We start from the raw sequence: 16376 nt of genomic DNA, 5'->3' as shown, positions 1-16376 counted from the left end.
CAAATTTCTTCAGGAAAATCTGGAATTTTTAAGAGATTTCTGACACTCCATCTTTCAGTAGCTAAGACCGATTGATCTGGAAAACACACAAGCTGCTCTGTAAACATCTGTTGAAATGTGCAGAGCTCTCAGTGTGTAGGAGGATTCATAGTCACCTGCAGGAAGGCAAATACTGCCCTGTAACAGTCACAGCTCTCCACTGACATTATGATTTCTGCTTTTAATTAGACCCATGTTTTATTGGCTTTGAACGTAATAATGTTTTCCTTGTAATTCAATGACTAGCCATGTCAGCCTTCTCAGCAGCATGTATTCCTGGTGCAGGCCCTGGCTGGAAGGCTCCTGTTCAAACCATTATTCTTTAATGTTCGTTGATCCTTAAATCCAGTCCCAAATAAAAAAGGGGAGGGGAGAAAAAGAGAGACAGTGACCCAGAGATTGCTGACTGTACTTCAGCTCACCTCCAACATGAAACCCTTAGCCTGACTGTTACTTCTTAATGCATGAATCAACTTCAGCACTTGCTTAATAAGCATGGAAACAGCTTATATGTCAACAAGACTAAGTCCACAAGTTTAAGAGGTATTAAACCTCTTTGCTGTCACCACAGCAAATTTCTTACAGATCCTAATATAATCTTGTGGTAGCTGAGGTTTTTTTGGTTTAACAATCTCATCACAAGAGCAGACTGAAGTTCTTCACTGACCCAAATATGGGTCCAAATCCTGATTGAGATGATGGAAACATATATCACTATGGCAGAATTAGTTTCACTTTTTTTTTTTCCCCCTACAAAATTAATTATATTTAGCAGACTTAAATGCTAATATTAAAAACTCGTATAAATTGTGATATTAAACTTAATTTTGAGTACTGCTGCCTTCTAGGAGCTTACTAGTGCCATTTATCTTTATTTACTGATGTGCACACAGACATACAGATACAGATGCAAACACACACATATACTTAACAGTAAGTATTAGTAATGCTAATATAGCCTGCAGCTGATTGCATTCACTAGAATAGGAATGAACAAGTGTTTGCTTAGCTTGCTAATTAGAAGAGATTTACAGACTTTAGGATAAATAGAGCATGCAAAAGCTTGGAATTAAACCTCTTTTTTTTTTTTAATAACACCAGAATTCCCCTTGACTTTTAAGGAAGTCTTGGGCGGGGGTAAATCAGGCATTGAGTGTGCAAAGAATAGAAAATACAGATAAGTTCTAGTGACCTGCTGAATCAACTTCATCTGTGAGCACTGGAGCAAGATGAGAATGAGTGGAGGCAGTGATGATGTTATTAAAATTTCATTGTGTTGAAAGAAAAATTATACAAATACAGAGCAAACCAGAACAGTTACTGTGGATAATATGTTAGAGTAAAGCTGAAATGACAGAACTGTATCACTATGGTGATTGTTAAAACACTTGTCTCTCCCCTCCCGCCCCCCACCCCAACCAATTCAGTTATTTTACACTTCAAAGATGGAGTCGCCTGACCGTGGACTATCTTATTTTCTATAATGCTGTACAGCATCTCAGTGTAACAGGGTATTATTTCTTGCCTGTAAGGCCTAAGTAGGACCATGATACAAATAAACAACATAACCTGGAAACTAACCAATGTAAACAATGTAAAAAAGGAAAAAAAAAAAGAAGTAAAAAAATAGGTACCAAGGAAAACAGTACACAAGGTTAATATACACTCAATATTTAATACTGAAGATCTGACAGTACATTACACTGCATACTGTCACTAGCACATAGCCACAATATTCCAGACTCAGTATCGGAATCAACCCTTCCGAGAAGCTGACATCTCATCGATCTGGTGCTGGATCCACTCAAGATACTGACTAACTTTGGTGTAGACTCCAAATTTCTCCTTTCTTCCACAGCCTTCACCCCAGCTCACCAGTCCTACCAAAAACCAAGTATCCTTATATTTAGTGATCATAGGGCCTCCACTGTCCCCACTGCAGGAATCTTTTCTGTCTCCTAAGCTCCCAGCACACAGCATGTTGTCAGAGATGGCAGATCTCATTGCCTGAGCACACTCGTTCCGTGGAACCATGGGGATTTGAATATAACTGAGGAGAGTAGAGAAATTCTGTTTAACATCAGTTGTGCTGCCCCAGCCAGTTACCACCATCTGCTTCCCAGTTCTTGTCAGCTCCTGTTCTGCCAGGTCGCGGGTGGGAAGACAGATAGGGAGCGCGTATTTGTTATACATCACGGGCTCGGTCAAGTGCAGCATGGCTATGTCATTGTCAGAGGTCGTCTTAGTGTAATTTTTGTGGCTCACACATTTATCAACCCAAATGGTTTGCTCGTCTGGCTCAGTACGGAAACGATGGAATTTACCTGGAAGAGCAAACAAGAAGATGACAGATGCTACTGAATCCTCCTTCACCTCGAACACCAAGGCATCTGGATTACATTGCACTTTAGGACTGTACTTCACATTTTTACTTGTAATATAGATATTTGTTCATTTTACATTATAGGTTAACAGTGTCATTACTAGATGTACAGATCTGTAAACTTTCCATATTCACCTAAATCATGAACACACACAGTACTAAATGAATTAGTACCCTAGAGGTACGGTCATCAGCTGAGAAACTGAAACACCTGCGTATTGCCCTGTTGTGTTGATATTACAGCACACTTGTGCAACTTCAGAGGTCTTCTTCAGGAGGAAAACAATCTTCTTGGACTCAGCACTGGGAGAGCAAGCACACAGCAAAGCCAGACACTTAACAACAGTCCGTGAGCTTTATGCTGTATAACCAGTGCCTGACTGACTGAACTTCAGGATATATGAGATAAAGGTAAGGCTATTCCTTTCTGAAATCTTGCATCGGTATTTTAAGGAATTCCTGACTACTTAAGACTTCTCGGCTGTTATTTTTGCTACATGATCATGGCCACTTTGTGGGACAAGCAATTATGGAACAGTAAGCAGGAAACTAAGTTGAAAAGGGTCAGAAAGGCAAGAACAAGTCACTTGTGATACACTGGGAAAGACACAAACAGATCTCTGATAGGATGTGAAGTGATAGCCCCAAGAATAATTATCAGTGACCGTCACAGTGACTGAACTGTGCTGTTGGTTAATTTAAGCTTCATATCAAGGCCTACTTCAGTATGTGCTTGATAAAACCGCTTCTTTGGAGAACTGTCCGTTATGTGCATTCGAGCTGCAGGCAGGCAACATCCAAGCACACGAGGTGACAGGACATCCAGGCTGACCCCTCACCTCTGCCCATGCTGCATGTGTGTGACAGAAGCGTCCTTTCCTTCTTGGTGTCTCTGTAAGTGTGTTGGAAGTTGCTCTTTATCACCATCTTTTCAAATGTGTGCTTCACAATACCATCCTTCAGATTTGTTCCCCCACCCCTCCGTTAACTTTTGCCTTCTTTCAGTCTTATTTGAATCCCTCCAGATACAAACTCTAAAGCCAAGTTGCTCTCAGTTTGCATGACCAAGGTCTTCTGAAGTCACTTGCTTCAGTGTAAGCTCCCCTGTGCTTGAGCCTGCCAATGAGGTATTGCAGCTGCTCAGGGGTTTTTTATGCAAAGAGTGAGTGCCCTCCAAGCACAGGGACTTTATGATCCACAGTAGTTCCAGAAATAGATTTTCAAAAGACCCCTTAAGTCCAGCTTTGGATCTTGGGACTTCCAGACCAATTATTGCTGAGTCTCTCCTCTTGCTCCTCTGCCGCCAGCCAATGGACACTTCATACATGGCCACAGCAGACAGCAGATGGCTGAAACTGCTCTGATGCTCACCTGTAATTAATATCAGAGCCTGAAGGACTTGCTATTATCAAGCCAGCACTCACAAATCTGTTTTTTCTGCTATCATGACCTCTCTTCTTTGTGGTAACAGTGTCTGTAGCACCCTTGGAGCACATTTCCTTGCTACCCACTCTGCAGCTGCTGTGGCTGGGGGCTGACTGGCAGATAAGGGGCAGGGGTGTATTCCTATCTTCACAGATACAAAACTTTGCTTTAGGCCTCGGAAATAACTCTGGACTCGAACATGGTCAGATCAATCTCCTCTGAGGAAGGCAGTTTAGTTGTGTAGCAGCACACTCTCTGCTAGGCTTCCCATGCTCTGCATACAAGCATGCCCACCAGCCGCCTGTATCCCGAGACACCTATGACAAGCAGGGAACAACTTTTGCACGGTACTACTGTGGTGACAGCTCCTCCTGCCCCAGCTCAGGAGAAGACCCTTTTGTCTTTTGGTTATGAATATGTCCATTCTCAGTTATCTGGTCCAACAGTTTCAAATTCCAGAAGTCCTACCCACACCTGGATGTACTGAAACTAGAGACTGTGTGAAACACGTCTAGTTCCTTCTACACAATAAGGAGCATCATAATCTGGTTGCTGGCAGAAAAATATTAACTATGGAGTTCTACATAAACAAGGAAGTGTGAGACCTGTTCTCTGAAGGGAGAGACAGTATTTTGAATTGAATCATTACATTCACCTATCTGCTCTATTTTCTTGGAGCTCTGAACACACTTCTGGATGCTCTTAAGCTGGAGATGTGGGAGCAAGAGCCACTAACAGAAAAACTGGGCTGTTTTCAAATCCATTTTCCAACACTTCAGCTACTCCAAGATCTAACTTTTCACTTCAGACACTAAAAAGCCATGCGAGTCCTGCTATAAGACTACTCTCTGAGCTCACGGGTGCAAACCCAGATGTGAGCTTCCCCTCCAGTTTTGCTGTTATGCGTGGCAAGCAGAGAGCTGCAGCGGGACAAGTCCAGAGCAGCGTTGGGTATCCCAGCCTCAGAGAGGCAGGTCACATATCACCTCTGCAGTCGCAGTACGAACGCCACCCATTACTGTCACGGAGCTCACACCCACCCCCCCCCAGACATGGCAGTGTCTCCATTCTAAGCTCTGCTTATCTCACTCGATGTCTCTAGGGTTTAGAGCATGTGTTTTTCTGATGAGAACTGCTTTTCTGGTGGCAGTCAAATGACCAAAAGATACATGTAAGAAGGACAACCATGTGATGTTAGCTGGATCTTAAAAAGGTTCCCTTCTGCTTGACCTGGAGTATCACTTGAAGAAGAATCTCCTCTCTCTTGCTGAAGTCTCAGGCTGTAGTCACCTCAGTCCTGCACACAAACCCCCATACCACAGTAAAGGACCCTTCTTTCCTTTCCATCTCACCACAGCACTATTGCTCAAGGCTGAACGAGAAACGTTCTTGTCTCAGGCATCACAACTCTCAGTCCACGACCACACACTTGCTTCCTTCTCTATTAATAAGGAAGGTCTTTTGGGCAGCTAGAGGAGTGAGAGAAATCTGAGCCCCTATTCCTGATCACGCTTACACTATAAATTACTCTGCATACTCACCCCAAATCTATTTGCAAGATGTCATTTCAGCCAAAAAACCATCTTCTCCAATCAGGGTTCTCAAGTACCAACACTTTTCTTCACCCATGGAAAAGCACTTTTTATCTGGACAGCACAGGACTCTCTTGACAGATCCCACCCCTTCTTTCTTTGCTGCAGAGACCTCTGGGCATGGCTATCCCAGCTGAAAGCTTGTCAGACTGCACAGGTCTCTACCAAGACCTGCAGTACAAGGCCAGGGTGGAGTAATTTAAGTGCAGCCTCAATACTTCCCCTAGTTACCATTTCCCCCGCTGACCTATCTTCTTCAAGGTACACTCAAAGCTACATCTAGCACTGAAGAGCATTCAGACACCACATCCGACAGTTGCTTTTCCCCTAAAACATTCCAAGATCCTTCACCAAGCAAACTGCACAGGTTTCTTCTTCTTGGACCCCACTAAAACTAAATATACATATTGGCAATCACTTAAAAGGGAAGATTGCTTGCTAGTTAGTGGAAGTGCTTGGAGATGTGTAGTTTGTATACATATTTCCAAACTACCACAGGCACTTCTACTCTGATGTCCCTCTGTGGAAAAGGTGGATATTCTGGCACTAAGAGGACCCAAGGCTTTTTAATTCTTCCTTTATGTTGAACAATGGAGGATGTACATAAACACATCCTTCTGCATGTGCCTTATTGTCTCTGTTCTCAAACATATGCACATCCGCAGTGTATATGGAACACACATACAGACAATACATTTCCAAGGCTATGTCTACAGACAATATATTTGCAAGTTTCCACAAACAGTGGGAACAACCTCTCTTTTCACTAACAGAGAAAGGAAGTTGAGCTCTTATGCTTCTGTCACCAAAGGTAAATAGAAAACATGATCACAAAAAAAAAAAAAAAATCTACTTAAGTGTGAACAGAACACTAATTATTGTTGCCTGTTAATTCAGGAGCAGTACTGTACTTGACAGATTTTCTCATGCTTAAGAGCAGCAGAGCCAGTAAAGGCAGTGTTGCCATTCTGCAGCACCACTCCTCCTTCTCTACTGAAACTCTTAAGTAATGGTGTTCAAATGTATGAAAAGGCAGAAACAGGCACTGTGACATTCTCCTCCTGGGATCAGGACTTTTTTTTTGGTATTGGGATGACCCTGAATATTTGCATCACCAGAAAAACACCAGCAGAAGAGACCAAGTCTTTCTACTTTATAGACAAGCACCTGTGCTCAGAAGACATCAGCTCACCTCCACAGTAAGGTTGATAGTGGCTCAAATGAAATCAGATTTTCACTAAACTTTTTTTATTTTGAGCTAAGGTGCATATTAAACATTTCCTAGACAACCTACTCCTACAACCAAGGACTTTTGTCTTCATAACCTGCTAGTCTTTCTCCTGAGATGATAAACCTTGGGAATGAAACAGTTATATTTAGAAAAACAGGGACAGACTTTTTTTCCATACCGAGTCTTACTTTGATCCCCTCTTGTGCCTCAGTGCAGTGTGCTGCTGTTAGGACCCAAGATGGATGGATGAGAACACCCCCACACAGAAATCTCCCTTTGATATTTTGCAGCATAATCTGAAACAAAAAAAGAGAGGTCTGACACTGCATGGATGGAACATGGCTCACAAAGTATTGTACACATTCTTCTTTGTGGTTGCAAAATGCCCAGATGCATCAAGCACCAAAGCATGTCATATTCATTGAAGCCAAAGCTCTACAGTGGGACAAAATCAGCATGAATAAGGACTCTGTGGCACACCTACAAAAAAGTTTTGAATATTCTTCCTGAATGAGGACTGGCTTCATCCACATCAGCATGGGATGATGTTGGTCACTGCAAAGAAGCACTTTGGTACTTCAAAGCTTTGAAATACCCTCCTTCAAATGAGTGGGTTATTCTTGCGTCCACAGCACACCAGAGACAGTGCGTCATCTCAGGCTGCAACTCTCATGCTTCGGTGTAAAAGGGCCTTTAATGACAAAGAGAACCAGGCCTTGATTATATGCATTCACTAGTTCCACGATAAGCTCTGTGAGGTCTCCCCTTTCCCTGTGATGTCCCAACCTGCTCTGTAAAGCTATGGCATATTTTGCTGATTAAATCTGCTCACTTGAATTTACGACAGATGAGGCTTGTAAGAGCAGATCCATGCAGAAAGGGGAGAAGATTACCTCACACTCCCGCCATAAGGCTGTCAGGGTAGCTGGAGCATGCAGCATGAGCTGCAGTGGCCTTCCCCAGAACGGAGCAAGAGAGTAGGTAAGCATCACCACTATCCTCTCTCTTGCCATTGTTGGCAAGGTAAGGTAAAAAACTTGGCAGCAGTGACAAGGTGAAGAGTCCTAACAGATAATAAACTATTTTTTCCTGTTACTCCAACTTTTGGGTTGTTTTGAAAAAGCTAAGCTAAGGGAATCTTAACTTCACGTGACACCACCCCTAGTAATGTAGGAGCCTTTCTGGAGCAGCTGGGCAGGCAGAGCTGTTCGGGAAAAGCCTGAACTATTTGTGATGAAAAACTCTTTTCTCCTTACCTGCCAAGGGCTGTCTCCCCTTCTTCCTACTTTTCCTTCGATGAGCCGAATATTGAATCCTGCTTTGGGTTCAATGTAGTCCATTTTCACTCTTCCACAGGGGAACTCCACTACAGGAGATGCAGAGAAGTTAACTAGCAAAGACCAGAGCACCCAGTACAAAACGTTTTTCTAAAGCATTCCCTCCATCTCTCTAATCCAGGCAATGGCTTCATGGAAATCCCTCAATGCTGTGCAGAGGAAGCAGCTTCCTGTCTCCACGAGGCAAACACAGGTTAAAGGCCATAAAGTGGGTATGGATTTGGGAAATGCAGGTAGTTACTGCGCATGGAATGGACGTTTTGAGAACCAGTACAAAGCGCACTGCAGACAATTCTCCCATAAAACCCTCCTACTTCATGTTTGAATAATCCTCTTGTCAAATTGGAACTACTAACATCCTCCTCTTACCTACAGGCTTGCACATGGTATGGTCACTCATCAGCTGATACCCAGAGGCACAGCTGCAAGAGCGGAACTGGTTGGCAGGGTCATCCCTACAGAAATGTTCACATCCACCATTATTGACAGAACAGTTGGTGTATTTGACTTCTGCGGAAAAAATTAACAGTAAGAGAGACATGAGAAGTTGGAAAGCCAAAGAGCCACAGGAAGATGAAGTGGCAAAATGACATTGTGATTCAAGTGAGCAACAGCTGACAATGGATTTGGGATGACAGTTTTGGGCTTTAATGGCACTCAGGCCCTGAGGACAGCAAACAGAATAAGGCAGTGGGGAGCTGGAGAAAATAGAGATTACTGTCAGGGCAGGTAGACTGGGGAACAGAAAATTCACTGTCACTGAGTGCAAGTCAGACAGTTCAAAGTGTTGCTGATACATGATATACATGTTCATCCCTAAATAGGCTATCCAGCTTTTGTCCAAGGAAGAAACTGTCACAGTAACGACAATCAATTTGCAGTGGATTGTTTTTTCCCCTGTATTGCAAAAAACTCCACCATCATCCCTGTGCAGACAGTTCTAAAGTAACTGCAAACCCCACTTTACAGAATTATTTCCAGTATTTTTGTAAAAGACATCTCAGATCTTCAAAACTCTCCCGTGGCAACACGAATAATGCAGATAATCCTTTTACCACATCATGAAGCAAAAGAGAAATCACATTAGTAAAGAAAGCAGAATACTGCGGAATGACAAAAGTATTGATCCCTATTACACAGAGATCCCTGTCACAAAGAATGTTATTTCATAGTGGAGCATTACCATAATTGCACAACGCCCCCTCCCAGCCTTTGTTACAGATGCAGGAAAATTCTCCAATATTGTCCTTGCAGATCCCATTGTAACAAGGCTGTGTGTCACACTGATCTCCATCTGAAACAGAGACAGGAAAACTCAGTCCCTGAATCACACAGAGCTCACAGATCAAACATTAAGACGAACGGACCCTCCCCAGATTCCCAAGCATCATTCATGGTTTCTGCCACTGAACCGTGACACCTCTACGGTGCTGGCCCACAGACAGGGGTATTTGTTTGGGTTCTGAATGATAGCTGTAGAGTGAGTGGAGCAGGCAGAAGGGGAAAAAAGAGCAAAACCTGATGCAGACAGGACAGAGATGGAAGTGAAGAGCAGGCATGGGACTCCTCTTTGGACCATGTCAGGCAGGGTTAGAGCATCAGAGAGCACTTTTGACCAGTGCCTTAGCTCTGGGGACATGACTGATGAGAAGCACAGATGCACTTCAAGTTTTTTAGGAAGATTGCTTGTATGATAGAACAGGAAAACATTCTTTGCACAACCCATATAAGAGAGAATGAGTATGTGATACATGGCAGCACGAAGGCTGAACGCCAGATACGCTTGAGGAAACACAGAGAAGCGATTAGGAAAGTCTTTTACTTACCTACATACTTGGTCCAAAAATCTAGCTGTGGAGAAACAAAACTTAAATTAAGGCTAGAAGCAGATTTTTAACAAGTGAGGGATATAAAGTGTACGATGGTCTTGGACAACAGAGTACAGAACCCCAGTCAACAGCATTGGTCTCATTTTTCTTGACAGCGTAATGACTGGCACCACAAACCAACAAAACTGGCCAACCCAGACGTTCACGTATTCCCCATACTCAGCACATTTCCCCTGCTCTGCTTGCACACCCCCCAGCACCACAACGCCCCAACATCCCCCCAACTTCTCTGTTTTCTTGTCACTTACTGCCAGGTAGGTCACCTGTGTTATTGAGCGCACAGTTAATCTGTGCCCAGTTAGACAAGACGTGGGCATTGTGAAGGCAGACCCCACTCCACTCTGGGGTCTGAGGGACAGCAAGGACTGGTTCATCCTATGTGGTGAGCCTACTCTGCTTAACAGGGCAAGAAAAAGTCCAAGCCAACACAACGGGTGTGGAAAGGGGCAGAAATCAGTGATGTTGACAATAAAGGTAGTGTCCAATTGAAAATATGAGGTTTGGAGAAGGACAGAGAACCTAGCGATAAGAGAAATGTTCGTCACGCACAGGTGGGAGACTGGGGAGATACAGCAAAGGGCAGCCAGGGCTGGCAAATGGACAACAGAGAGCAAAAGACTAGAAGGACTGCAAAAAACCCAGTGGCAGCAAGAATAGCCAACGGGGTCAAGCAGGGATTGGGATTACCCGACAGGGATCGAAACCCCACAGTTAGGCTAGGTGGGGCATGCGTGAGCAGCCAAGTTTTGTGGCCTATACAGGTGGTAACTTGACAATCACTGTAACAAAATTACATCCAAAACCATGCCTACACTTTAGGAGTCAGAAGTGATGCATGTTCAGTGCTGATGGCAAGATCTCCTACGCCTAGGACTGCAATACTTTAAGAAAACAAACAATTGGTTAAGTCACACATTCATCCTTAAAAAAACAACTTACTGTACTTTCCCTGGTTTCAAATATCTCACTGGCCTCCTCAAAGTCACACTTCTCTTCAAAGCACTCACGCTCCAGAGAGCCTGGTTTCAGCTCCTCCAGAAAAGAGTTTGCCCGCTTCTGGATTTTCAGGACTTGGTTTGCATCTTTATCGCTGTAAAATACTGGAAGCAAAAATGTGAAACCACAAGCAAGGAAAAGACCTGGCTGAAAACTGGTGGTGGTCCTTCCCAAAGGACACTTATCAGAGCAATAGCCCCTGCCTAGCACAGCAAGAGAGCCTGCCCTAGAATGGGCTGTCAGTGCTGTGCTGCAGAAGCAAGCTCCAGCCTCTGCTCCGTGGTACTCAGACAGCTCGTAGGGCTCATGAGGGCTGCGACCAGGCAGCCATCGTGGCCCAGCACTGTGTCTGTCAGCCTCTGCTAGAGGAATTAAAATCCCCCCGATGGGAACGATTCCAGCCACTCCCTGTGACTGACAGAGGAGCAGGAAATGCATTTGTAGCAACTGGAAAAGGGTGAAGAGTATCTCTAAAATGAAAACTTACTTGAGGTACTACAGACTCGTGAAGAGCAGGCAGCCAGCAGCACCCCTATGGTAACGAGCTTCCACATACTGCAGCAGGAGTCACCTAAAGAAGAGAAGGCAGGTGTGAAGGGAAGTGCACTGCTGAGCTGTGGCATGACCCCCATGCTGCAGTTAGTTTCTATTCAGACAGATCACCTAGCTCCTTCATTTGTTTTTCTCAGAGCAGCTCCCTCGCTGAATGCTGCGTTGTGTCCCGACTTTCTCTGATTCCAGTCCCAAAGCAGCCGTTCATTAGAGGCCCTCCAGACAGGTTTGCTAGTTCCTTTTAACCCATCATCAGCTCTCCCAGAACACTTCTCGTCTGCCCCGCCATCCTCCCCTTGTCACCAGACGTTTTTGACAAGCTTTATGCTTCATTAAAGCAAGCTGTACTTTGAAATCCTGAAGAATACTTTAGAAGCACTTACTGCTTTATTCAGTGTGAATCAGCGTGATCTATTCTTCCGCCATGAGCTCTGCTGGAACTTAGTTAATCCATAACTTCAGATATTTACTCTCTGGAGTGACATGAAGTGCTTTCTTTTTTAGTCATTAAACAAACAGTGCTCATGGGAAGCTTGGCAATTTACCTGCATACAGGAGAAAAGTGAAACAGCTGGGGCATCCACTCTGCCTTTTTAATTTTTTTTTTTTCCTCTTTTGATTCTCTGGCAAGTAGAAATGCTTATATTTAGTTTGTAAGTGTAACCACCCAGTGCTGAGGTCTCTTGAGAGATCCTCCCACCTTCTCACAGCATGCAATCACCCAAAACGGACACATATTGCTATTTTTAAGAGCCCTCCCACTTTACTTTCTCATCAAAGGTTCCACCACAAAACAGCCAAGGCAACTAACCCCCCTTACAGCCACGAGCAGGCCATGCCTGCCCCATCAGCTGCCTGCTGCGAGGAGACAGGGCAAGAAGCTTGTACCAGCATGCTGCATCTTCTGGCATACTGGATTAGCTCTCATCAACACAAAATCTTCTATTGAATTTTGAATTTTAAACATTTTAGAGAAAAACTACAATCCTTTTCAGAAGTTTCTTGCATCGGAGATGGTACGAACCAACATCTCCCCCTTCTCTGAAAGCAGTTTGTACAGCAACACTACTGCAAGCTGTACAGCACATGATACCTTCACGCAAATTACCTCTGCACCTGTGTGTCCTTGGGGTCCTTCATCGGGGAAAGTGCCACTGGGTGTCAGGAAAAGGTGGCCCCCCCGCCCAGGATCTCGGCTCATGTCCAGTAACACTTTTTAGGGGAGCTCGGACTCCTTACAAAACTTTTTTTTCTTTTTTCCTTACAAACTTGGCCATGGACTTTCCTGAAAACAAGCTCTCTTTAAACAAAGGTTTCAAAGTTCATCAGTTTGGGACTTGTGCTAAAAATAAAAAGATTGCGGCATCCAAAATCACAGTTGAGGAAGATGTGTGCACTGCGAAGCACTACTGATACATTCTTTATCCTCAATTCAGCCATTCAGCAAGAAAATTTCAGCTGACACTAATGGTAACAGATTTTTGCTGAAAATAAAGTTTATGAAACACACCTGAAGACAGGAAACATAAAATAGGAAATCTAAAAAGAAACAAGTGCAGTACCATATATTCCATGTATTACTCACATTTGTAGCTGACCTGGCTATCTAGAAATAGCACTTCACTACCATACAAGTTACCTGTTTTTGAATATACTTTTTGTCTCTAAGACTTGGTATCAATCGGAAATTTAGGACACGCACATCAACTGCCAATCTCAAACATCTAAACCAGTGTGTCAGCCTCATAAAGAATTAAAACCTATACTGATATGCAGAAAGAATGAATTTAGTTCTTCATCAGCCCTTGTGTTTTGGGGGCTTTATATTCTTGCTTTCCCATTTCTCTCGCTACTGCAGTGCAGAAATACATATTTTCAAAGCCAGCACTTGGGCTCTCAGGTAATCATAATCCCCAGGTGCAGGGGACTGAAGAAAATATGTTCTAGGATACTTCAAGATCTGCCCAGCTTTGCATGCCAGGGAACCATTTCAATCTAAATAATTACAGTGTTGGGCTCACTACTTTCTAGTTCACCTTCATTAATAGTGATTTTTCTGAGGAGGTCTAGAAGAGGGTAAAGAGGAGAAAACAGAGAAACTTCATGAGAGATTGGCAAGACAGAGACTCCACATCATTTTAATTAACACTTTGGAGAGTTCTGATTCACAGCGTGTTATAAACAGGCATTAATAATCAAAGGAAATCACCTCCCTGAAGTAAAAAAGTATCATGGATCTTTCAAATTTCACAGCTTAAAGATATCCTGAGCACACCAAACTGCACACTTTGTTCTTTTTTCCCCTGTGTATAAAAACACCAAATGCTTTGGTTTTGCCTCTTCTACAGGAAAGCTTCTGGAAAACTCTCAAATGTGTTCTCAGCCTTTAGCTTCTTAGCCAGGAGTGCTGAATCACTCCTCTCAAATTTTTCTAAATTGAAATTATAATTTAAACTGTAATTTTCCATAAATTAAGTATAGACAGATGTAACTTTTGATAGACAGGGGAACTGAGGCAGCAAAGCTACAAGGCCTCAAAACCCACAGCTTTTCAGCAACCAATCTCATGTTGCATCCATCAGTTCTTCCTACTTCACCGTAATAGCTTTTAATTTGAAACAAATCTGAATAATTCACTGAGCAATAAGAGCACTAAGCCTACTTCCTATATGCACAATGGAGCCTCTTCCTGCTAGAGCACTACCAAGGTCTCCCTCTCATCCTGGGTACTGATTTCTTGCAAGACTTGTAGAAACCTAATGTTTTGTGAGCCATCTTTCCCCGTGAACCACCTGAAATGAGACAGTAAGTTCCAAACAGGCATTAAAAGGGGAAAGACAGGCTGATACACATTGCACTAGACAAACCATACTCTTGCTTCCCTAGGACACCAAGCTGAAGTATTAGTCTCCTTGGGCTGCTCTTCTTAAAAGAAAAGGTCCTTGGAGGCCAAGGTTTTGCACTGCTCACCCATGAGCACAGAAACACCTCTCTGTGGGCAGCCTGTGGCAGCTCAGAGCAGTCCTCAGCAGGCTGCCGGGGACTGCTGCTGTGAACGCACCAACTCCTCCTGTTGCCAGCACAGCCCATCAGCCAACCTGCTCATAAAGAAGGACAAGAGGCCAGAAATTATCCCCTTCCTTGTTCCCCTCAGGAAAAGCCATAGGCCACAACTAACTTGTATTTTACCCTGAAGTCAACAAAAGTGGTGTGTCTTTTAGGTCATATGCAAACTCCCCTACCTCTTCCTTCGTTGTGAAGACAAAAACTTGTACCTTCCAGGTCACTTGGTAAGCCAGCAAAATGCTGGAACTCTTCAGACAGAAGTTGCTAGAGAACTGCCACGTATCTTTTAGCTGTTATTAACACAAAATGTCACTTTCCGCAGTCTTGGAATCTCTTCATTCTGCCCAGGTGAGAATTAAACATCTCAAGGTGCTCAAGGGCCAGCTGGTGGGTGCACAGTTATTCATCCCAACCAGGCACAGCAGCCAAACAAGGGATTTACCTTATGGCTCTGAAGCTGCTTTACAGGTAAGGAATGACAGGGCTTCTTCTAAACCTGTTCAGTTCCAGTGCTGCCCATTCAGTGGGAGATTTCCTCAACTTCTCCTTAGCTCTCCTGACGCTTTACACTGTATTAAAAAAACCAAACACATTAAAAAACCCGAGCCAACACCACATAGGATAAGGGCAACAGCAGCAAAACACATTTTTTTTAAAAACCCTCACTGGTATTTTGCAAGATCTTTACAGCACACCTGTCTCCAAATCCACTCCGCCCTCCCAAGATTCATTAGGTAATTATCAATCAAACCAAGAGGCTGGCAGCCCTGAGCAGGAGGTCTGATATCCCAGTAGTGATACACTGAGCTGGGCAGAGAGTTTCTTGCTATTGGCCTCTGCCACATAAATAAAAAAAAAGACCAAAACAAATTACCTGCATCAGAGGAGTAAGCATATCTTCTGTCTCTCTGCTGCTGCTTTCTTTGCATTTCAGTAGCACTACTTAATGCAGAGCCCAACACTCAGGTCCGGTGTGTGTGTGAGCAAAGGCAGTAATTTTTCTTTTCTCCTTATTACTAGGACTAGGTAACTAACAATTTAATGATCAATTTTACCACTCCTCTTGCAACAGTATATAACATTACTATGATTTCTTATGTTCCCATCATATAAACTATTCCTTCCACACAAAGCAATTCCTTCAAGTTTAACTATCAAGTACAAAGGCCTTTTTCACATCGAAAATATTCACGACATTATAAGTTACTTTCCATTTACTTTGCAACAGTTACTATGGAACTCTACAACCATCCTCTCAATTTAAATTATCTACTGAAAGTTTCTTGTCAGCATCTTACAAATGCATCAATCTGTACAGATGGAAGAGAAAGCTCATCACAATCTGATCCATGAACTGCTCACCCAAACATCTCCAAATCTTTTAGCTTCAAGTTTGCATTACATGAGAAAATTGATTTCTCCCACATTTTTGTCAATGCATTTTCACTTATTCCAGTTACAATATATACTGCCTGCAATAAATTGAATGCACAGAGGACCAAGTGGAGTAGAGAAAAAACTTCCTCTCTCATCATGGCACTGCACCGCCGTGACCAGGAAGATGTGGTCACACCACAACACCCAAGGAGAGGTAACTAACAAACACCCTGCTGAGTTTCTGTGAGTGTCCTCCCATCTAGCTGTGGGTTTGCAGACAGTGGAGCTATGATCAGGACGAGCAGCAGTAGAACCACCAGGTTTAAAACATCTTTTGTTCACTGCAGAGATACAGCTAATAAACTACATGATGTCTTCTACTCCGTGTCAATTAAACCAATGCAAAGAAATGCTACAAAACTAATCCACAACAATCACATTTACCATTTCACTCCTCTGTAAGGAAAAGCTCTGAACTTCCCACGCAAC

General features: G+C 43.3%; 1 protein-coding gene across 2 annotated transcripts; it reads right to left on the bottom strand.

The window, feature by feature from the left end:
• Window positions 1-1694: 1694 nt before the first annotated feature.
• On the bottom strand, window positions 1695-12036 carry PROC (protein C, inactivator of coagulation factors Va and VIIIa). Of its 2 annotated transcripts, none has more exons than XM_074833559.1 (9): window positions 11828-12036; window positions 11380-11463; window positions 10836-10996; window positions 9834-9858; window positions 9191-9301; window positions 8377-8517; window positions 7927-8036; window positions 6849-6966; window positions 1695-2363 (listed from the first exon to the last, which is right to left on the bottom strand). In XM_074833559.1, the coding sequence occupies exons 2-9, from the start codon at window positions 11444-11446 to the stop codon at window positions 1795-1797; spliced, it is 1302 nt and encodes a 433-aa protein (XP_074689660.1). In that variant the 5' UTR covers window positions 11447-11463; window positions 11828-12036; the 3' UTR covers window positions 1695-1794. The 2 variants fall into 2 exon arrangements, with proteins under 2 accessions (XP_074689660.1, XP_074689659.1); XM_074833558.1 differs by lacking the exon at window positions 11828-12036 and adding an exon at window positions 11556-11584.
• Between the last annotated feature and the right edge of the window lie 4340 nt (window positions 12037-16376).

Source organism: Strix aluco, chromosome 9, assembly GCF_031877795.1.
Source record: "Strix aluco isolate bStrAlu1 chromosome 9, bStrAlu1.hap1, whole genome shotgun sequence".
Taxonomy (NCBI): Eukaryota; Metazoa; Chordata; class Aves; order Strigiformes; family Strigidae; genus Strix; species Strix aluco.
This window is presented reverse-complemented; position numbering and strand designations above follow the sequence as displayed.

Coding starts and splice junctions, on each gene's coding strand:
- PROC (XM_074833558.1), bottom strand. Junction 8,037..8,376: donor TACCATGTGCAAGCCTGTAG/GTAAGAGGAGGA, acceptor CATCTCCTGTAG/TGGAGTTCCCCTGTGGAAGA. Junction 6,967..7,926: donor GGGGAGACAGCCCTTGGCAG/GTAAGGAGAAAA, acceptor TTTTTGTTTCAG/ATTATGCTGCAAAATATCAA.